Genomic DNA, 21,928 nt, shown 5'->3' on the forward strand with positions numbered 1-21,928 from the left:
CGCTATAACATTCCTTTAACTGCTGTATTCTATTATTTCGATTGAAAAGCTTTACCATAGTTTGTGTCTGTCCTTACCTTTGTTTGTTTTATATCAAGGATTTTGCATCATTTCAGTTAAGTGGGATTTTACCTAAAGTTAATAAAGACCTTCTTACAGCAAAAATAAAAAGAGAATATACGACTAATCCAGTAATAGATATAACTGAGCCCCATATTAAGGTACGCTATTCGGAAGAAAACGCTCATTGTTTATAAAAAGTCATAAACTGGGCATAGCTATTACTACTGAAAAGATATATCAAGCTTTTTAATTTACCTCATTCACTCAAGCACTGTTGGATTGCAGTTTAATTAGAAATTATTAGAGGAAGAGTTTGAAGTACAAGCTAACTTATAGCAATAATAAACACCAGTGTTTCTGCTTCTGTGTTCTAAAACATTAGCTAGCAGACGCCGTTATTATTTCTAGAATATATTAATGTTCCTTTGATTTGAAAATTTTGCCATTTATTTCCAATACACTTAAAGTGCTCCAATTCACTAAAATATTGGTTGCAAAGTTTGTTCCATCATTGACAATACAAGGCTATCTTAATCGGCTATAACCAATATATATTCTCGCGACTGCCATTGCATCAATTTTGAGTTAAATTATTACTCATCCAACTACTATCATCTCAGCTAACAGAAATTCACTTACAACTTTATGGTTGAACCTGTCACTTAATTGTAACACGAATTGTATTATATTAGAAGATCATTGGAATTATAACATCTATTGGTCATAACGTTATGGACTTGCCTAATCATCAGAACTTGAATGGCGATGGCATAGATGAAAACTATAATAGAAAAACCTCACAATTCAGACCCCTTCAAAAGTTTGAGTATCAGAACAGCCAAAGCCTTCCAGAATTGTTTGGAAGCGGAAATCGAGATATGAACTCCAACGCCAGATATATGAGACAGCAATATGGACACAATGAAAATGTACAATACGTTAATGGGGTCAATAAAGTATACCCCATGAACCCTATTATTCCTCCAAAATTAGGTGGAGGTCCTTATATGGTTAGGCCATATGAACGTATTGAAGGGACACAGTTGGTGAAGCCTCATATCTTCCAAACTGGCGAAAGTTATCAAGGAAATCAAGAGTATATTTTCCAGCCATCTACAAGTTCATCTTACAGTTCAGCTACTCTTGTAAATGAAGACACGAATATGCCAAATAACCATGTAATATTAGAAAATCATCCAATTGGGCTGGAGTATAAACTACCCAGCAACTACATTAATCATAGTATACCATTAATGCATCCTCAACAAAGAATGCCTGTTACACCACATTTGCCGCTCAAGAGCACCATACAGCCAGGTTCGGAAGATAGTAAATTCGATACACCCAAAAATAGCAAAAAAAAAATATCCAGAAAGAGATTAACTGATGTTCAGAAGCTAGCTCATAATAAAATTGAAAAGAAATACCGTATTAACATAAATTCAAAGATAGCTCAATTACAGAAAATGATACCGTGGGTTTCTGATGGTGAAACTGCGTTTGAAGTCAACTCTTCGCTTAAAACGGAACAGAGTGATGGAGACAGTACGTCAAACAGTAGTAAAACTAAATTCAACAAAAGTATAATTCTGCAGAAGGCTATCGACTATATTGTATATCTGCGAAATAATGAGCATCTTTACCAAACTGAAATAGATAGATTGCGACAAGAAGTTGAAACGCTTCGAAATAATCAAAAGAGCTGAGATAATCAAATTAGGTTGTTTAAACACACATTAGTACTCCAGTCATATATTCTGCATTCTGTTCTTTTTTCAAATCTGCTTGTTCCCCACAATGTTATATTAAGTTATCCTACTTATTATTTGTAATTTGTTCAATTAATTATAACACACCCGGTATAAGACAGCCACCAAATATTTTCATTCTTGCATTAGTACTACATTATTAGACGTTCTTGTTCTTCAATTTTAATTTTATTACTACAAGAAGCTTAGCTCTAAGATAGTCTTCACTTAAAGATTCTAGGTCTTGACTTAAGAAGGCATTATAATGCCGGATAACTTAGCAACTGATAGAATTTTGGCATCCGATAAAAATTCTTCATTTAGTGCTGCTGTAAATTTATAATTTGTTGTGAATTTAGCTATTCTCTTTATCTGGTAATGAATTTTTATCAATCAATTTGTATTAATGAATTTGATATTGTTGAAAATTTATATGGAGGAGGATATACATCATATACATTACATAAAAATCAACAATACATGACTATTTCTTCAAGATTGTAACAACATCCTCATCTTCCAAAATGTGATTCAAACCAACATATTGAGGCTGATGCTTGACACTGCTACCATAAACCAATGCATTTCTAAATTCATCTACCAGCGACTTGTGAATTTGGTTACAGAAATCCTTGACAGAGCAACGATCTGATCTCAAGACAACTGGATCATTAAAATCAGGTATTCTACCCTTTGGCTTAGTGTATATACGTACCAGGTTCAATCTATCCCACATGACCTGAAGCAGTTCGTCTAAATTCCATTCCTTTCCTGAAGAGATTGGAACAGCGTTAGGAATTCTATATAGCAATTCCAATTCTTCTAAAGATAGTGCATCAATTTTATTCAGCACATAAATAGCTGGCATGTATCTTCTAGTTGGGGCTTCTAGGACATCAATTAAGTCGTCGACAGTAGCATCACATCTGAAAGCAATTTCTGCACTATTGATTCTATATTCACTCATCACAGCTCTGATTTCGTCGTTACCCAAATGTGTAAGTGGAACAGTATTTGTTATAGATATACCACCTTTCTCCTTCTTCTTGATGACAATATTAGGAGGTTCTTTATTCAATCTAATACCGACACCTTCCAATTCTTTTTCAATGATCTGCTTGTGGTGCAATGGCTTGTTGACATCTAATACAATGAAAAGCAAGTTACACGTTCTTGCAACGGCAATAACTTGTTTACCACGACCTCTACCATCCTTGGCACCGTCAATGATACCCGGTAGATCCAGCATTTGAATTTTGGCACCTTTATAACGAATAACACCAGGAACAGTGACCAATGTGGTAAACTCATATTCTGCAGCTTCAGACTCAGTACCTGTCAACTTTGAAAGTAAAGTGGATTTACCAACAGAAGGGAACCCAACAAAACCAACACTAGCAACACCTGTTCTGGCAACATCGAAACCAACACCACCACCACCACCGGAGCTTGATGATGCACTAGTCAGCAGCTCACGTCTCAACTTGGCCAGCTTAGCTTTCAATTGACCCAAGTGGAAAGAGGTGGCCTTGTTCTTTTGGGTTCTGGCCATCTCATCCTCGATGGCCTTGATCTTTTCAACCGTGGTAGACATTCTCAGTTAGCTTGGCAATTACCTTGGATGACACTACTACTACTCAAACAGACAAAAAGCCCTGGCGCTAAAATAGTAAAGAAATATAAAGAACTTGTGTGCTCGCAACTTATTCACTATTACCAAGCTCATCGCAGAATTTTGATATTTTGGCCAAAATTTTTCACTCGCTACACACGACATACTTAAGAGGAAAAAGTTTTTCAAAAGATTTGGTTCTTCATAGCAGTGAAAAAAATAAATCGATGGCCACCAAGTAGTAAATGAAAATTATAGAACTTAAATAATATGGATTAGTTTGTGATCTTTGCTTGATCTGGTGATAGTTCTATAACGGCTACACTCTTTGAGTACTAAATAAGAGAGGTAACGAAAAAAATGGCGAAGAAAGGAAAGAAGAACCAGCAGAACTACTGGGATGAGGATTTCGAAGAAGATATGCCTCAAGGAGAGGAGATTGGCAGCCCTGCTCCCGAAGCTACTCCACAGGAAGGTGCTGAAGGCTCTGTAGAAGGTGAGGAAACCGCTGAACTAGACTTTATGGCCACTTTGAAGAAATCTAAGAAAAAGCAAGAAGAGGAAGTGAAGAAAGATGCTGATAAACCAGTGCTGAAGTCCAAGAAGGAAAAGGAGAAGGAAAAGAAGGAGAAGGAAAAGCAAAAGAAAAAAGAGCAAGCCGCCAAGAAGAAGGCTCAACAACAAGCTCAGAAGGAAAAGAACAAGCAACTGAATAAAGAAAATGCGGAAAAGATCGCTGCTGAAAAGAAAGAGAAAGAATCCTCCCAAGAACCTGAAGAAGGTTCCAAAAAGCCGGCCACCAAGAAACCTGCCAAGAAGGTTCCTGCTGGTCTTGCTGCTCTAAAGCGTCAATTAGAACTTAAGAAGCAATTGGAAGAACAAGAGCGTCTAGAAAGAGAAGAGGAGGAAAGACTGGAAAGAGAGGAACAAGAACGTCTTGAGCAAGAAGAAAAGCAAAAAGAGCTAGAAAGAGCAGCCAAAAAGGAGAAGGAGAAGGAGAAGCGTGAAAGATTAAAGGCTGAGGGTAAGCTTCTAACCAAGAAACAAAAAGAAGAAAAGAAGCTGCTTGAAAAGAGACGTCAAGCTCTCCTGGCAGCAGGTAACATCAAGGTCGCTGGTTTAAGTAAGTCTGGCGATGGTGAACAAACACAACGTCCTAAAAAGGTTGTGTACGGTAAAAAGAAGAAGAGAACTCCAGAAGAGCAAGCATCTGCTAAAGCCAAAGAGGAGAAGAAGTCTAGCGAAGCAACCAAAGATGCTCAAAAGGAAGAGGCAGAAGAGGTCTTGATCGATGATTGGGAGAATCTTGCCATGGACGATGATGAAAATGAACCAGCTGAAGAAAATAAAATCGAGGAAGCTGAAGAGGAAGCTGAAGAGGAAATTTCTACCCCAGCAGCTTCTGGAAATGCTCAAGAAGTTGTATACGCTAAGGAAGAGCCATCTAGTAAGATTGCTGCCAACAAGAAGGATTTGCGTTCTCCAATTTGTTGTATCTTGGGTCACGTCGATACTGGTAAGACCAAGCTTTTGGATAAGATTAGACAAACTAATGTTCAAGGTGGTGAAGCGGGTGGTATTACCCAACAAATTGGTGCAACATATTTCCCAATTGAAGCTATCAGAGACAAGACGAAAACTATGGCTAAATTTGAAAAGCAAACATTTGATGTTCCAGGTCTGTTAGTGATCGATACTCCAGGTCACGAATCTTTCTCCAACTTACGTTCCAGAGGTTCCTCCTTGTGTAACATCGCTATTTTGGTTATCGATATTATGCACGGTCTAGAACAACAAACTATTGAATCTATCAAGTTACTAAGAGACAGAAAGGCTCCATTTGTGGTTGCTTTGAATAAAATTGACAGATTATATGACTGGCAAAGCACTCCAAACAATTCCTTCAGAGATTCCTTTGAACAGCAATCTAAGGCAGTCAAGGATGAATTTGCTACTAGATTGAGCAATATTCAACTGGCTTTGTCTGAACAGGGTTTGAATTCTGAGTTATATTTCCAAAACAAGAACATCTCTAAGTATGTCTCCATTGTCCCTACATCTGCTGTCACTGGTGAAGGTATTCCAGATTTATTGTGGTTGCTGCTAGAATTGACTCAAAAGAGAATGTCTAAACAACTTATGTACTTATCTCATATTGAAGCTACCATTTTGGAAGTTAAGGTTGTTGAAGGTTTCGGTACTACTATTGATGTTATTCTATCAAATGGTTACTTGAGAGAAGGTGATAGAATAGTATTGTGTGGTATGAATGGTCCTATAGTGACAAATATCAGAGCTTTATTGACACCACAGCCGCTGCGTGAGTTGCGTTTGAAATCTGAATATGTTCACCACAAGGAAGTGAAGGCTGCATTGGGTGTTAAGATAGCCGCAAATGATTTGGAGAAGGCTGTTTCTGGTTCTCGTCTATTGGTTGTTGGTCCTGATGACGACGAAGAAGAAATGATGGATGAAGTCATGGAAGATCTGACTGGTCTATTGGATTCTGTAGACACTTCAGGTAAGGGTGTTGTTGTTCAAGCCTCTACTTTGGGTTCTTTGGAAGCTTTGTTAGATTTCTTAAAGGACATGAAGATTCCAGTTATGTCTATAGGTTTGGGTCCAGTTTACAAACGTGATGTTATGAAGGCATCTACAATGTTGGAAAAAGCCCCAGAATTTGCCGTTATGTTGTGTTTCGATGTCAAGGTTGACAAGGAAGCAGAACTATATGCTGAACAAGAAGGTATCAAGATTTTCAACGCAGACATTATTTACCATTTATTCGATGCTTTTACAGCATACCAAGAGAAATTATTGGAACAACGTCGTAAGGACTTTATGGGTGATGCCACATTCCCATGTGTGTTGAACACCATTCAAATCATTAACAAGCGTGGTCCAATGATCATCGGTGTTGATGTTATTGAAGGTACTCTGCGTGTCGGTACACCAATTTGTGCTGTCAAGATTGACCCTACAACAAAGGAAAAGCAAACTTTGCTTCTTGGTAGAGCAATGTCTCTTGAAATTAATCACGAACCTGTCACTGAGGTCAAGAAGGGTCAAACAGCTGCTGGTGTTGCCATGCGTCTGGAAGACCCATCTTCTCAACAACCAATCTGGGGTCGTCACGTCGATGAGAAGGATACTTTATATTCCTTGATCACAAGAAGATCCATTGACACATTGAAGGACAAGGCGTTCAGAGACCAAGTTCCAAAGTCAGACTGGATGTTGATCAAGAAGCTAAAACCAGTATTCGGAATTGAGTAATTTTGCATATTTTAACGCCCTACTTTTTTCTTCTACCTTCTAGTACTGTTTTTATTTCGCTTCTTTTCCCAACAGCCAAAAATTTCTACCTTTAATTTTACTTTTTTTTTACCACAACCATCTTTCTATTCGCCCCCCATATACATATCAAAGTCCAGTATATACAATGTATATTAGATACAGCCAAATTCATAAGTAATGACAGATTACTCACCAAGTATACCTCTCAATATTATTATTACCACTTTGAAGAGACATCATAAGGAACGCAGGAAGGATGTGTGTAGCATATTGTACGATATTTGACCATGGACTATATTTTTTTGGAATTTTATGTAAATTTGGAACCAGCAAATTCAAGACACACCTATAACTGCCAGTGTTTGACAGCAAGTGTCAGCTTTTTAACAGGTCCTGTTTTTTAGCAAAGTGTACATTTGGAACTGAAAACAATAGCTGATTTTTGACTATTGTCTGAGTATATTGGACGCCTTCTTGTTTTTCATAGCTGGCGATATTTGACTTCAATTCCAAACTGGAAATTAAACGAAATTCTAGGACAATACGTTCTATATTTCTACAAGAGAGATTTGAGACCCCATCTATAAAGTCTCTGTTAGTGATTAATTGACCTCATTATCAGGCAGAAGAAAAGGCCATCTCTAAACAGCATCAGCGAGCACTTAACAGGGCTGCTGATTTTTGTATACTTCAAAAAAGAGGGTTTATAATTTTCGCTTTGTTACACCCTATAGCTCTTATTACTTCATCTGGTTACACAATCTAGTAATTGAGCTTTTACTGGAATCTCTCTGGACTATAGCTCGGAAGAATTTTTTGGATACATTTTCTTTGATACAGTCTTTTTCAGCATTACTAGAGCCTAAGAAAGCAAATTAGTTCTTTAGTTTGTTTGTCCAAATTAAACCCCATCGAAACAACTATAACTTATTCAAAAACAGCACTTATAAATAGCATAGGAATGAATGAATCAGACATTGACCAACTCTATAAAGCACGAGAGTTGGCTTTGAACAAGTCGCCTGAAAAGACGCTTCCAAAAGTTTTAGAAACTGCTGAATCTTTATATTTAGCAGCCGACAGCAATGCTGACCAGGCAATAAAACACAGGTTATCAAAATTTCTTACCCATGTATTTTATGAAATATTGACTTCTGAACTTATACCGAAAAATGAAAAGCCCTTCATAGCATCCCAACATCTCCATACTATCATGCTAATATGTCGTGATTCCCAAATTGATCCTGTAACATATAAGTATGCTATCTTGTCATTAACATCCTCTTACTCATCACTTTTCGATCTTGTAGCCAAAACTTCAAATCAAGAGCTTTGGGATACGATGCAAGAATTGAAAAGCTTTATAATTACTAGATGGAGAACACCTTATCCAAAATCCAAAAGCAATGAACAGGTGGACGACAGCAGTATGTTGGCTCAGGAAAATGAAAATATCGGATGTAAACTTGCTACATTGAAGTTGATATCTGAAGTCATCATAGTACAAACACCGATAATAAGTTCTTCAACTATCAAAGATAAATCAGGTCACATGAATATGATAAGTCTGGCTTCGGTGCCTGATAATCATCCAGTTATATCTAAGAAGCAAGTTTATGAATCAGAAGCCAAAAAGTTACTTGACTCTCTATTGAATTATCTAGTTGAACAGCCTTTCATGATTAGTATGATATTTGTCGCAATAATCAACTGTCTGGCCATTGTTATGAAGCAAAGACCACAAACAACTATAAGAATACTTTCTGGATTATTGAGGTTTAACGTTGATGCTAAATTTCAAATGGATAATCAATCAACAGTAAATTATAGATTAGCGAAGAGATTTGTTGAAAGAGCATACAAGAATTTTGTTCAATTTGGTTTAAAAGGCCAATATATCAAAAATACAGGTACCACCTCAACTTTTTATACTAAACTTTCTAAGATTTCTCAAACTTTACATGTAATTGGAGAAGAAGCAAAAAGCAAGGGTATATTGAACTTTGATGCTAATGAAGTAGAGCATTATATGAACTCTGATGATAGAAACAAGGCAATTGCACAAATAAAACGTCTAAGATCCTCTATTGATGACTTAATTAAGGCTCAAATGCTAACCCATGATGGCAGCTCTCTTTCAAATAATGATAATAATACGTTTGATAATATGCAGTCTTCTAATATAGCAAATGGGAAAGCATCATCCTCAGAATCGATAGATGATATGCATTTCAATGAGAAAGCATTGCAACTATCTGAATTGCAGAAATATACCATGTCAAAAAACAATATGCAGAATTTTTTCAACAGTTCAACAGTGGCATTAGATAACAGCTACTCTTCAGTATATTCATTGATGAACAGCAAAAACTCAGATATAGACATGTCTAAGCTTCCAAGTGACTTGTTATTGAAACTATGCTCTGAAGCGGTTTTCAATACAGATACAAAGAAAATGCTAACCGGATTATCTATTGTTGCTTCCCGTTATTCAGATTTAATGAACAAGTACAAGACTAAGAAGCGCAGGATGGAAGATGATGAAATGGCTGAAAGATTAAACAAAAGGTTGCGTGGAGAAGAGGTTGATGAACCTATGACCAATGCTCCTAAAGTTGAGGAGAAACCTAAGGAGAAAGTGGAAGAGATGTCAGAGGCCAGTGCCATTAATAAATCCAATGATTCGACTTACACTATCGAACCAGAGAAACTAAATGAAAACGAGAAGGAAGAGCATTTCAAGAGAATCATCTCCAATATAATGGACATAAAGAAAATGGAAGAAACACCAGAGATTAGTTCCTTTGTAAACACCAAATTGAAGCCCTTGCAAAAGATTAAATTAATGCAATGGAACTCTAGCGAGTCGTGGTTACACATATTGACTAGATTGGCCACTCGTGGTGTAAATCATGATGAGAACATGAGTAACATCATTAGACAGACGTTGTACGACTACTTCTTGGACAATTTTAATGATAGGGCGAGTGTTGCCTTAGAGTGGTTAAATGAAGAATGGTACAATGAGACCATTAATAAATCGAAGAAAGAGAACGGAGAAGAGAGTTACAAGAACTACGACGAATGGTCCCTGAAATTGTTAGACGGGCTTGTTCCGTCCTTGGAGAACCAACATCGTCGTCTGTTTATCAGACTAATGAGTGAACTTCCAAGGGTAACCTATGAACATATCCTAAAACTAAGATCAGTATGTCTGGACCCAGCAAGAAGCTCTTTAGGCTTCCAAGTGCTTAAATTCCTGGTAATGTTCCGTCCACCCACGAAACCTTACATCAAGGAATTTCTCGAAAAACTGAAACAAGAAGATAGCACTATTGAAAAGCAATGTAACTCTATCCTTGATAAGTATTGTAAGTAGTGTGATATTTCTCCTTAGGTAAATATGCAAAAGAGAGCTTGTTGTTAAGTATTTGACTTTCGAAGTGTTAACTGGTTTGATATAACTATTTACTAGTACATAGTCGTTTGTGAAGTGCAAAAAATCATAGAAAACGTCATGACTTCTCTCTCTCTTTTTTTATTTATCTAGTAGGAATGGTAGACTAGTCTGACCCAACAAGAATGCATCGCAGCAGGCACTTTTGACTCTGCCCGTGAAGCTTCGGCTCAAGAGTCTGTTGATTCGCCAGCTCCTCTCGATCACAGAAGACAACACAGTTTGTTGGTTGAACCAAAATCAACCCAGCAGTACCTTTGAAGACCAATGGGCATTTCATTTGCACTGCCGTTATCTACTACGATTGGCAGTATCAAGCATTCTGCCAACTGATAAGATTAGACAAATACTGCACTGCCAGAATCAGATAGTTTGGCAAGAGAAAAACGATACCTAAGAATTCGCGATGTGAGAGAGTTCATGGTTGCGATGACAAGACTCTCTCCGGGATTCATAGATGGCAAGGAGCATTGTGACTTCTTAATTGTGACTCTCTTCAGGTTGGGGGACTTTTGTCATACTGAGTTTTACCTAACCAATTGTATTGAGCAATAGAGGTTGCGTCTCAAATGTAAAACAATTGTATATATATTCTGGTGTTTGTATTTATTTGTTGCGAGGACGTTTCTGTAACAATTCCTTTAGCAGCTATCAGATTAAGGACCATCACCACACACAGTAAGCAAATAAGATGTTCTCTAGAGTTGTTGTTAGATCAAGCAGGTTTGTAGCTTCTCCACTACGTTTGGCTCTCAGATGTCAATCCACAAACGCTTTAAACAAGAGCCAGTTGCCATTTACTCACTCTGGTGAAGGACCATTGGCCGTCAAGTACACTTCTCAACACGAATGGATCGCTGCACACAGTGACGGTACCGCATTCTTAGGTATAACGAAATATGCTGCCGATGCCCTAGGTGATGCCACTTACATTGAGATCCCAGAAGCTGACACTGAGGTCTCCGCCGGTGACTCTGTCTCATCTGTTGAGTCAGTCAAGTCTGCCTCCGAAGTATACACCCCATTGTCAGGTACGGTGGTGGAAGGTAACGCAGCTCTAGAAGAGTCTCCACAATTGATCAACACTGACCCACTGGGTGAAGGTTGGATCGCCAAGATAAAATTAGAGAACCCAGAAGAGATCAACACCACAGAAGGTCTACTGACTTTAGAACAATACGAGCAATCACTAGAGCACGATGAGCATTAAATTTCCACTTGTTACTATACCAAGAATTGTCCCATTTTCTCTTCCTATCATTTGTGATTAATTAGGTTTATATTATATATACAGAAATAAGTACCTTCACACATAGCCTAAGAATTAATAAATATTACTATGTAAAGCTATCACTCGTTGCTACGTTAGGACATATTTTATGTAAAAATAAATGCGCCCAAGCCTTAGTAAAGTCTATATACAGTTACTTGCCTTCTTCCATAAGTCCTGTGTTATTGGTTAATCGCCTTTACAGGTTTGAGCCTTGGAACTTTGCTGACTCTTTGCATACTCCTCTGGAGTCTTAGTGGTTAATTGTAAAGCATGCAATCCCATGTCGTCGAACTCCTCTTTAAGAAGACCATAGACTAATCTATGCCTCTTTGGCAGATTCAAGCCCTTAAAAGCCTCAGTGACTATTTCAAGTCTTATATGTGATTCAGTAGTGTTTTCGGCGGTCTCCATGGGTTCATGTCCCTTGTGTTTGTAAGAATCGTTGAACACCGCTAGGTGTTCCACATCAGGGAACTTCGCCTTGATCTTTGTTGTAATTGAAGTTATAACAGGTCCGTCTGTCCTCATATTTAATGGTGTCTCACTGCTCATCTTGGTAATATTCCGCTTAATCAGATTACTAATGCTGAAAACTGGTACTCTGCTCACTGACCGATACATAAATGTTATCAAATGAGGTGCTATATCGCAGGATATTGTTAGAGAACAATATGTTTGTGAGAATATTAGAGTGGAAAGTTCTGATCATATTAATGTAAGAAGGAGATCACCACTTAGCTAGTTAACCACCTTACTATCAACACTATCGTAGACTTTGGCACTGAGCGATGAGCGATCGAAGAGGGAAAGCTGGAGCTCTCCGAAGTAAAGTCATCGGTTTTGTCACTGAAATGGACAAAGTAGTGCTTGGATAACAATGTGTATAGCACTTCTATGACACTAGATTGTGTTTTTCTAGAGAGTATTCATTTACTGTATATTGCTCACACACAAAAGTATTCTCTAATTGTTAGTAAGGATAGCGCAACATGCTCGGACGATTAATTTCCCCATCGCTAGCTAGGCGTTCTGTTGTAAATGCCTATACCATTCGCCGGCCAGCGTTAGTTTTAAGCCTCAGAGCATATTCTTCTGGCACAGATGAAGAGAAGAGGATATATGAGAAGTTGTCCAAGGCATTCAACACCACTGATCTCAGGGTGCAGGATGTCTCTGGTGGATGTGGTTCAATGTATGCCATTGATGTTACTTCCGACAAGTTTAACACATTAACTACAATTAAACAACATCAGATGGTCAATGAGATCCTTAAGGAAGATATCCCAAAATGGCACGGTCTGCAACTGCGAACTAAGAAGAACAAAACCAAATAAGACTAAAAAGGTATACTTGGAGGCAATGGCAGCTGTTATGGCTGATCAATCAAGGCACATCACTGTAAATAGCAACTAGTTTAGCAGCCACTCGCAGAAATTATCTGATAATGGTTATTGTAGGCACAACATATTTTACAAATATATTTATTTAATTCTCCACTAGAGCGCACGTTTATAGTATCAAGACTAGATAGCGTGATCTAATAATAATGGATCTCATTACATATTCAAGTATCAATATATACATTGCACTTTTACTGGGATTAATATTCGCTGTATAACAAATATAAATAACTTAGGCTATGAAGAAAACAGATTACAATGCCAATTATTGTTTTGGTGATTCATTGGAAACTTAGTTGGATCAATTATCAGTAAAGGTAAACAAGTGAAAAAATGTCAGGGAACATAGCAATATAAGGTCTTAAAAACTGAGATATACTTAATTGCGATCCAATTGATTGTAAGTTATCTTAATTCAACAGGTCAGAGACTCCAATAGATCAGGAACTTAATGTACAGCGGTGATCAGAGTGCTGGGTCGCAGTTCGAGGATGAAAACTCACTGTCGATAAGGACAAATCAAAGTACGCCAATCAAAAGGGCTGACAATACTAGCAATAGGACATCACTTATATCAGATGATTACGGTTTACGCAAGATATCCAGCACTAGTGGTGTCCTCGATGAGAAGCAAAAGCTTCATAGGAGATACACATCAAGGATACGAAACATAAACAACAGCACAAAATCAACTTCCAGCATTGATAATTACGATGATATATCAGATCCAAGCTTTGGTAAGAAAAATACTGTACAGGAAGATGACAATGAATCAGAGTTGACTTATGAGTTGCCACCATTGAAGACTCCTTTGAAAATAAATAGACATTCTGTCGGTTCAACGTTTAAGAATCACAGATTCTCAGACGGAGATTGGAAATCAAAACCACGACCAACATCAACAACCTCATTCAACGATGCAGATGCTCTTAATGACATATTTGAGAATGAAGGTGTAAATAACAGTAGGTCTCCCAAGAATCCCGAGTACTATAAGGTTGATTTTTCTTCTCCACAACAAAACGTTGCTGTAGACCAACTCAATAAACAGATAGTATCATATAGATTGAAAATAAAATCACTATATGAGATAATAAGACAACTCAGTTCAAACAGTGAAAATGAAGATAGAAAAAGAAACTCCTATATGGAGTCAATACTTTCAAAACTCCCTCAAGATGATGAAGTTGAAGAGCTGAAGAGAACTAATATCAATCTTGAACACCAATTGAGTAAGAAAAATACTTTGCTTCATCAACTAGAGAACAGTTTACATACAGTTTCAGATGAACTGGAAAAAACAAAGAATGATCATGCTGAGACGCTGGAAATGACCAAAGAATATCTCGAACATACTGAAGAGTTGACAAAACAGATAGATAATATATTGGGTTTGTTATTGAATGAGCTAGAACTTAACGCGGATGAAAAAACCACACTTGAGAATGCACGCAAAATTGGCACAGCGTTTACAATTGTAAAAATGAAGGCTTTAGAATCGATAATACAGCAGCACATACTTGATAAAAAGAGTGGTTCACCAATTCCCAAGGATTCAAAAGATGGAAACAATGAGCTTTCAAAACAAGAGCATGCTAATGACAGCGAATATGCAATTGCCAACAGCACAGCAATACAAAATCACTTGGAAGAAGACTCTTATCAGAAAACAAAAGACGAAGACGAATTTGATGATAACTTGCTAAATTCTCAAATGGAGGAAGCAATAGAAGAACTACATAGAGAATATGACAGCTTTGTGAAAGGAATTAGGGAAAAGTTAGAAAAGTCTGAAAAACTAGAGGCTATCCTGCTTGATAAACTATCCCTACAGAAATCCAATCTAGTGAAACTTGCCGACTCAACTGCAAATGAGAACAACATGTCTAAAGATGTCATCGAGACTTCTGAGTTAGGCGATCAAAATAATAAAACGAATATGGATTTTTACAAGTCATACCAATATCATATTGACAATTTAACCTCACATATTGAGAGACTAAAACTCAATATATCTGAACGTGATGAGGCGGTGGATTATTTAAAAGAAGAAGAAGAACAGTTGAGAATAGAAATACAAAAACAAAAAGAGAGGTTCAACAGACAAATGGCAGACAAAAAAGAATTATATATGCAGAAAGAGTCAAACTGGAAAGAGCTTATTGGAAGTTATGAAGACCAGCTTGAAGAGGTTAACTTATCTAGGAAGCAGCTAAGCAAGACAGTATCGGATCTAAAAAATGAAATTCAGGAAATCTATCAGCAAAGTAGTGAAAATATGAAATTATTGGAACAAGATGTTGCTTCATTGCAAGAGAAATGCCAATCATATAATGATGAAGTCTTCCAATTATCCAAACAGAACTCCGCATTATCTGCAAAGCTTGAAGCATTTACGAAGAACTCTGAAAATCTTAAATTAATGTTTCAACAGCTTGAAAAATCTGCTAAAAATAATCAAAAGAGCTTAAATGAGACCAAACCATTTACAGATAGTTTACTGGATCACCTCAATCAAATATTCGATATTCTAGCCAAAGTTTTAGATGATCAATCGATAAGTCAGGCAAGAAGGAAACTTCGTTCTATAATAAAAATAAGCACCATAGAGGATCCTAAACTTCTTACGCACAAACTTATCACCTTATATGAATATATTGAGAGGGCAGCGGAAAGTATTGTGACAAATTACATTGAAGTCAACTCGGTGCTTCAATCCCAACCAGCCCAAACAAAAGACCAAAAACAGCTTTTATTGCGTATAGAAGATGTACAAAGGAAGTGGCTGTCTGAAAGAGAGAGAAGAAAACTAGAATCAGATATAGCACAATCAAAGATCAAGAAGCTTGAATTAGAAAATTTGCAATTGAGAGAACAGTTAAGGAAAGCACCTTAGAAATGGCATTCCAGATTTGATACTGTACACGTCATTATAGAGATATATACCCACTATAAATACAAACGAACATTTAATACCTACATTTGACCCAAAAAGGCACTCTCATTTCGAAACTATGCTCGATAATTCGTTATATAGGTTGCCTTTGTATTAACATGCGTTTTTAACGACTTATCACCTTGGCCTTTAAATTTGAAGCTCATCGAATTTGCTAACCGTGTTTTTAATGAGAGTGTACTAGTATAGGCAACAATTATCGGAAGCAAATTATTCAATTGCCTTGTATTTATCAATTAGAACCTCATCCATCCTCATAAAGTTTATCGTGTTTCCTCAAATTACTAGGAGGCTGTAACAGGATTATCAATGACAAAAGAAACCATCAGAGTCGTAATTTGTGGTGACGATGGCGTTGGCAAGACAAGTTTAATTGTATCATTAGTTAAGGGACAATTTATACCTAATTTACAAGCCGTTCTACCGCCTGTGACTATTCCTCGTGATTTTTCATCGAGCCCTTATTCACCTAAGAACACTGTGCTAATCGATACAGATAACAGCGATCCATTAGCTATCCAGAGGGAGCTTAAAAATGCGGATGTTATTTGGCTAGTATACTCTGATAAGGATTCTTACGAAAGAATATCACTATATTGGATGATAACTTTCAGGTCACTTGGACTCAACATCCCAGTAATATTATGCAAGAACAAATGTGATCAATACACAACAAACTCACCACTAGAGGATTTCTTAGATACTAAAATTGAGGATGAGGAATTTATTCCAATTCTTATGGCCTTCAAAGAGGTAGATACCTGTGTGAAAGCCAGTGCGAAGACCCATTTTGATGTTAATCAATCATTTTATCTGTGCCAGAGATCAATTTCATACCCAATCTCACCATTATTCGATGCCAAGGTAGGAGATTTGAAACCTTCAGCTGTTGCTGCCTTAAGTAGAATATTCTTCTTAAGCGACGAAGATCAGGATGGCTTTCTTAATGATAATGAAATTATGGACCTACAGCGGAAATGCTTTGGAAAGAGTATTGACTTGAATGAGCTAAACTTCATAAAACATACACTTTCAGACTTGACATCATCTGAAGAATATCCATCAGAAATACTTTATTGCCAAGGAAAAGGTCTAACAAAACAGGGCTTTATTGCTTTAAACAAGATATATACAGAGAAAGGAAGACATGAAACTACTTGGGGGATTCTAAGAGCGTTCAATTACACAGATTCATTATCAATTGATGATGCAGTGCTTTTCCCAAAAGTAAATGTTCCAGAACAAGCTAGTGTAGAACTCAGTTCCAAAGGCTATCGGTTTTTGGTTGACATTTTTATAAAATTCGATAGCGACAATGACGGTGCTTTGAATGACACTGAACTTCATACACTTTTTAGAAGCACCCCAGGACTACCGAATTTGTGGCTAGAAACAAACTTTCCGGCATCAACTGTGGTTAATGCAAAAGGCTTTGTTACACTGCAGGGCTGGCTTGCACAATGGACGATGACAACATATCTGGATTATAAAATTACGACTGCATACCTAGTTTATCTAGGTTTCCAGGAAGATGCAAAATTGGCTGTACAAATCACAAAATCTCGCCGTATGCGACGTCGTCAGGGCAGATTGTACAGGTCATATGTCACAGATCGTAAGGTTTTTAATTGTTTTGTTGTTGGTAAAAGAAATAGTGGAAAATCATCTCTGCTAGAATCATTTCTAGGAAGATTATTCAGTGAAGCCTATTCGCCAACAATTCGACCTCGAGTAGCTGTTAACAATGTGGAAGTGACTGGAGATAAACAATATTATCTGATTCTACAGGAATTCGGTGAGCAGGAAGAAGCAATTCTCCAAAATCCATCGAGGCTTGCTGAGTGCGATGTATTGTGTCTAACATATGATTCTAGTGATCCTGAGTCTTTTTCTTATCTATTGGAGTTACTGACTAATAATGAGATAATGAAAGATATACCTGTTGTATTTGTTGCCCTTAAAGCCGACCTAGATAAGCAGCAGCAGAGATGTAAGTTTCAACCTGACGAATTTACAGATACTTTATATCTTGACCACCCTTTACATGTTTCTTCCACTTGGTCAAGTTCTTTGAATCAGCTATTTAAAAAAATTATTCAAGCTTCATTGGAACCGGGAAAATTTACTCCAGGCTTCCCACCAGATATCAAGCCGACAAACATAGATTATAGTTCAGCTGTAATTTTAGGATCTTCTATAGGATTTCTGGCATTATTTTCATACACAATGATAAAATTACTAAAACCTACCCAACAGTGATAAACTTTTAATCAAGTTAAAATCTTGTTTAAAGACCCCCCCCCCCCCAGATCTACAAATAAACACATTCAGAGATTGGACATTAGTCACATAATTGCTGGCAACTTGTGCTGACCCTTCCATCAATGGTGTTTGTATTCATAACATTTTAAATATCTACAAAATTTCACTTATGTAAATATAAACAAGTAGTATCTTATTCTTGACCAAGATAAATATTAATTGAAGTCATTACCAAACAGAAAGTCATAGTCAAACAAGTCAAGTCCGCCAAAGAAAGCAGCATAATCTGGGTGAAGTGGATCTTTTCCTGCTTCTGACTCAGAGGAAGCTGCAGAATGACCTCCATTGGCATTCAACTTGGAGGTTTGTTCGGCCATTGGTGTAAATGTGTTGGGCGATAATAGATTTGTATCTCTCGGACCCGAGTGCCTTGGAACCATATTTTGGAAGTCCAGGTTTTGACTGAATGCCATTGCAGTGGACAGCTTTTCTAAATTATCCATACTTGGGTTCCAATTTTTGTATAGCGTATTTCCAGTACCAGGTTGTACTGAAGGTTCACGATTAAAGGCACCCTCATGTATATTACCCATGTGATCGTGAACAACCTGACTTAATGTATTAAGCTCATCAACACTGAATTCAACCATGTGATTATTTGATTTTAAGTCCTTTACCAAAGCATCTCGTTTATCAAGTTTGACACCCAATGTTAAGTTTAGCATTTTCACAATTTTAGAATGAATTTTCTCCATCCTGGAAACCTTAAAAATACCTAGTAATAGTTCTCCTTTACGCATATTCTGTATCACTACATCAAATAATGCAAGCATCTTGAAGATCGGGAAGTATGTAAATCTCAAGTGCTCAGATGCTGCATTGTAGGTACTTTCTAAAGCAATCTCCAAGTTTCTTTGTAAAACAGTGAGAACTTCCATCTTGCTATTGATTTCGGATAGATCAGTGTCCTCCTTTTCATTAATGATATCTTGTGATAAAGAATATAAGCTATGTGTCGCAAAACCCACCCTCATCAATGCACCCAATATACTAAACACTGTAGATGAAAAAGAGAGTTGTATCACTTTTAAAACATTGTAATTTGTTGAAGATGACAGACTATCACTATAATCCCCATTGAAGAATTTATTTATGTACCCCATCAAGACTAATGCATCAGTACAGCTTTTATTGAAGTACTTGAAGTAGTATTTCAGCATTGATTTGTCATTCGGGACAACAGATTCAAAATGGAGAAATAAAGCCATAGATGTTCTCAATAACAATAACCGACTAACAATTTGTGTATGTAATGATGTGGAATTAATCGCCAGCAAAACGCTATTATTAACTTTACTCTCACTATCAGCATTAAGCTTAACAATGGGAAAGTTATCGTCAGTATAGTTTTCGATCTTATCACGCAGGTTTTCCAAATCTGACAACAGAATACTATTTCTGTAAGTCATTGTCATGACATCTAGATCTGATAACAATAATACAAGTTTTACTCTTCTCAATGAATGAATATGAAGCTTCAGAACTTGTTCAGCATAGGGCGAGTCAACCAAATCATTCTTCACTCTATTAATATAAACGTCATCTGCGTTTGGATTTTTGATATCCAGAAACAATGCCATCATAGAAGCCGATGAAACAGAATGCCTACCCTTCAAACTTGATTCAAATGAGCAAACTGTAACGACACTGAGCCATAACAATCTTCTGTGATTTAATAGTCTACGATCAGGAATACTTGATTTTAGTTGTGGGAAATCAGATGGATCACGATGAAGTCCAATTGAAGTTGCTAACATCATAACCAAACTACTGATAACATCTGTAGGATGTTCTAAAAACAGATCACCTTCTTCAGGTGAAAAAACAAAAAATGCCCAAACATATAAGACACATGCAATTATATTTTCATTAGCACACGCACACCAATTTTCTGATGCAAGACATTTTTGTGCGAGCAATACAAAATTATTGGAAATTGGATATTGAGCGATAATGTTTGTATCAACATCCAATGCACTGTGCTGTACATTGTCTTCTGCAAAATTCAACGATATGTAGGATAATTTCAAAATTACCATTAAGATAGACAAGTTCTCCATTTTCATTCTCAAATGATTATTTCCTAATCTTAATTTAATCTTAGCTGGATTATTTTCATCTCTGAAAAGCACGTCACTTAATGTTTCTTCAAACATTTCCTTCTCTAAAAAGGGCAATGCAGGATAAATATACTGAAAGAAATGCTGCTTATAAACCTCAATAATCTCATATGGTGGTAACATTTCTTCGATTTCTGTAATAAAGCTCTTCAAGATATCCGAATACTCACCATTACTCTGGCAATGATCTTCCAAAAATTGGTGTCCCAAAGTGTTATATAACATCGAAAGAATCATCCCATTTTTCAAATTTTTAGAAGTATTGGTATTTTGTAAAATCCTCTCAGTAAATTCATCAACTCTTCTCCTCTGAGAGTCAGTATGACATTGGCGAAGTAATGTCTCCTTAAGCTTCAATGCACTAGACCTAACACTTGGTTGAGCCCTTGTCACATTAGCATTAGCAGTCAGAGCTGGAATCATTGTATTCTGAGAGGGATCCAAAAAGATCGAAGCTATTAACGATGTTAAAAATTTGTCTTGAATAAAGAGATAATTTTCTGATAAAGGCTTAACCTCCCTTTTCATTACTCTGCTAACAATCAGAGTCGGATGCGTCCTATACAGATTAATCTCAATTGAATCGTCATCGTTATTCTCTCCATTTATATTGTAAGAATCTAGCCTTGGTCTCTTATAGTCCGATTCTCTGCTTTCGCCATCCGACTCATAATCTGAATTCATATTTTCCAGACTACCACTAGATACATTGCTATCTTTATTGACTGGCATGCTCTCTTGCTCTTGCATCAACTTCATCGCCTTATTTTTCCAGTAGTCTACATCCCTACCAAGACGAGCTATAGTAGCATCTTTACTTGGTATTCGAGGGGCACTCTGTTTGGCCATATCATACACACATTCTAGTTTTAGTTTCTTGCACCTCGTACATATAGGTTTCTCCTTGTCACAACGTGTCTTTGATCTCCTACAGGCCTGGCAAACAAAGGAAATCCTGTTCCTCTTCCTGGTCCTAGCAGCATTACCTTCAGGGGAACTACCACTCCCCACAACAGACATCTTTAGTAGCTTACTTGAATAGGTTTGACTAATAAAGACACCTTACCTTTCTCGAATTGCAAACACCCAGTAAATTTCAATCGCTATCGTAATCCAACTTTGCAACAGAAAGCTAAGGGAAAGACCAAATATATACACTCAGACCGTCTAATAAAGTACAGTGATTAGACTAATAAATCTCAGCGATGAAAGTCTAAAGTAACTGTTCAATCAATATATTGTCAAGTCTGTTTCCCTTTATTAACGAAATGTCAAAGTTATTGTTGTTTGAGATTTTTTTTTGCGGAGATTCAAGGTGACATATATTGTAAGTCCTAAGAGAGTCTCAAATTAATGAAGACAAATGACTACTTTGCATACCCTAGGTGGGTGATAAACTGGCTAGTAGAAAATAAATAGACAAAATGGTTTCTTTCACAAAGACGTTCTTGTATTTAAGGCGGTGGTAATGCCGCCTTTGTATGGGTTCTATATACTATTATGTACAGATACTCCGATGTTTCCGGAAACAGTCATTCGATCTGCCTTAAATCGAAGACAAGTTTCTATCTTAGCTCTATATATTTCAAAAATTTTAACCATGAAAAGAATTGAATATTATATATACATTTCTTATTTGAAGATATCAATAAAATACACTTAGATAACATAAAAACAACC

The 21,928-nt window shown here is 36.8% G+C and overlaps 10 protein-coding genes across 10 annotated transcripts; 7 read left to right on the forward strand and 3 right to left on the reverse strand.

Annotated features, from left to right (window-relative positions):
- Positions 1 to 794: 794 nt before the first annotated feature.
- Positions 795 to 1,769, forward strand: GVI51_M12067 (basic helix-loop-helix domain-containing protein; the record flags this gene model as incomplete). The annotated part of the gene is made up of 1 exon (XM_449868.1): positions 795 to 1,769. One exon carries the CDS (start codon positions 795 to 797, stop codon positions 1,767 to 1,769), a length of 975 nt encoding a protein of 324 aa, XP_449868.1.
- A 526-nt stretch (positions 1,770 to 2,295) lies between these two features.
- Positions 2,296 to 3,405, reverse strand: RBG1 (GTP-binding protein RBG1; the record flags this gene model as incomplete). Its single annotated transcript, XM_449869.1, has 1 exon — positions 2,296 to 3,405. One exon carries the CDS (start codon positions 3,403 to 3,405, stop codon positions 2,296 to 2,298), a length of 1,110 nt encoding a protein of 369 aa, XP_449869.1.
- A 378-nt stretch (positions 3,406 to 3,783) lies between these two features.
- On the forward strand, positions 3,784 to 6,699 carry FUN12 (translation initiation factor eIF5B; the record flags this gene model as incomplete). The annotated part of the gene is made up of 1 exon (XM_449870.1): positions 3,784 to 6,699. The coding sequence occupies one exon, from the start codon at positions 3,784 to 3,786 to the stop codon at positions 6,697 to 6,699; it is 2,916 nt and encodes a 971-aa protein (XP_449870.1).
- A 982-nt stretch (positions 6,700 to 7,681) lies between these two features.
- Positions 7,682 to 10,099, forward strand: PTA1 (RNA-processing protein PTA1; the record flags this gene model as incomplete). The annotated part of the gene is made up of 1 exon (XM_449871.1): positions 7,682 to 10,099. One exon carries the CDS (start codon positions 7,682 to 7,684, stop codon positions 10,097 to 10,099), a length of 2,418 nt encoding a protein of 805 aa, XP_449871.1.
- A 769-nt stretch (positions 10,100 to 10,868) lies between these two features.
- On the forward strand, positions 10,869 to 11,387 carry GCV3 (glycine decarboxylase subunit H; the record flags this gene model as incomplete). The annotated part of the gene is made up of 1 exon (XM_449872.1): positions 10,869 to 11,387. The coding sequence occupies one exon, from the start codon at positions 10,869 to 10,871 to the stop codon at positions 11,385 to 11,387; it is 519 nt and encodes a 172-aa protein (XP_449872.1).
- A 249-nt stretch (positions 11,388 to 11,636) lies between these two features.
- On the reverse strand, positions 11,637 to 12,071 carry BOL1 (Bol1p; the record flags this gene model as incomplete). Its single annotated transcript, XM_449873.1, has 1 exon — positions 11,637 to 12,071. The coding sequence occupies one exon, from the start codon at positions 12,069 to 12,071 to the stop codon at positions 11,637 to 11,639; it is 435 nt and encodes a 144-aa protein (XP_449873.1).
- Positions 12,072 to 12,439: 368 nt separating this feature from the next.
- BOL3 (Bol3p) lies at positions 12,440 to 12,784 on the forward strand (the record flags this gene model as incomplete). Its single annotated transcript, XM_449874.1, has 1 exon — positions 12,440 to 12,784. One exon carries the CDS (start codon positions 12,440 to 12,442, stop codon positions 12,782 to 12,784), a length of 345 nt encoding a protein of 114 aa, XP_449874.1.
- Positions 12,785 to 13,301: 517 nt separating this feature from the next.
- SPC72 (gamma-tubulin complex subunit SPC72) lies at positions 13,302 to 15,746 on the forward strand (the record flags this gene model as incomplete). The annotated part of the gene is made up of 1 exon (XM_449875.1): positions 13,302 to 15,746. One exon carries the CDS (start codon positions 13,302 to 13,304, stop codon positions 15,744 to 15,746), a length of 2,445 nt encoding a protein of 814 aa, XP_449875.1.
- A 369-nt stretch (positions 15,747 to 16,115) lies between these two features.
- GEM1 (ERMES complex Ca(2+)-binding regulatory GTPase GEM1) lies at positions 16,116 to 18,065 on the forward strand (the record flags this gene model as incomplete). Its single annotated transcript, XM_449876.1, has 1 exon — positions 16,116 to 18,065. The coding sequence occupies one exon, from the start codon at positions 16,116 to 16,118 to the stop codon at positions 18,063 to 18,065; it is 1,950 nt and encodes a 649-aa protein (XP_449876.1).
- A 218-nt stretch (positions 18,066 to 18,283) lies between these two features.
- On the reverse strand, positions 18,284 to 21,268 carry OAF1 (oleate-activated transcription factor OAF1; the record flags this gene model as incomplete). Its single annotated transcript, XM_449877.1, has 1 exon — positions 18,284 to 21,268. One exon carries the CDS (start codon positions 21,266 to 21,268, stop codon positions 18,284 to 18,286), a length of 2,985 nt encoding a protein of 994 aa, XP_449877.1.
- Between the last annotated feature and the right edge of the window lie 660 nt (positions 21,269 to 21,928).

Source organism: Nakaseomyces glabratus, chromosome M (assembly GCF_010111755.1).
Source record: "Nakaseomyces glabratus chromosome M, complete sequence".
Classification (NCBI taxonomy): Eukaryota; Fungi; Ascomycota; class Saccharomycetes; order Saccharomycetales; family Saccharomycetaceae; genus Nakaseomyces; species Nakaseomyces glabratus.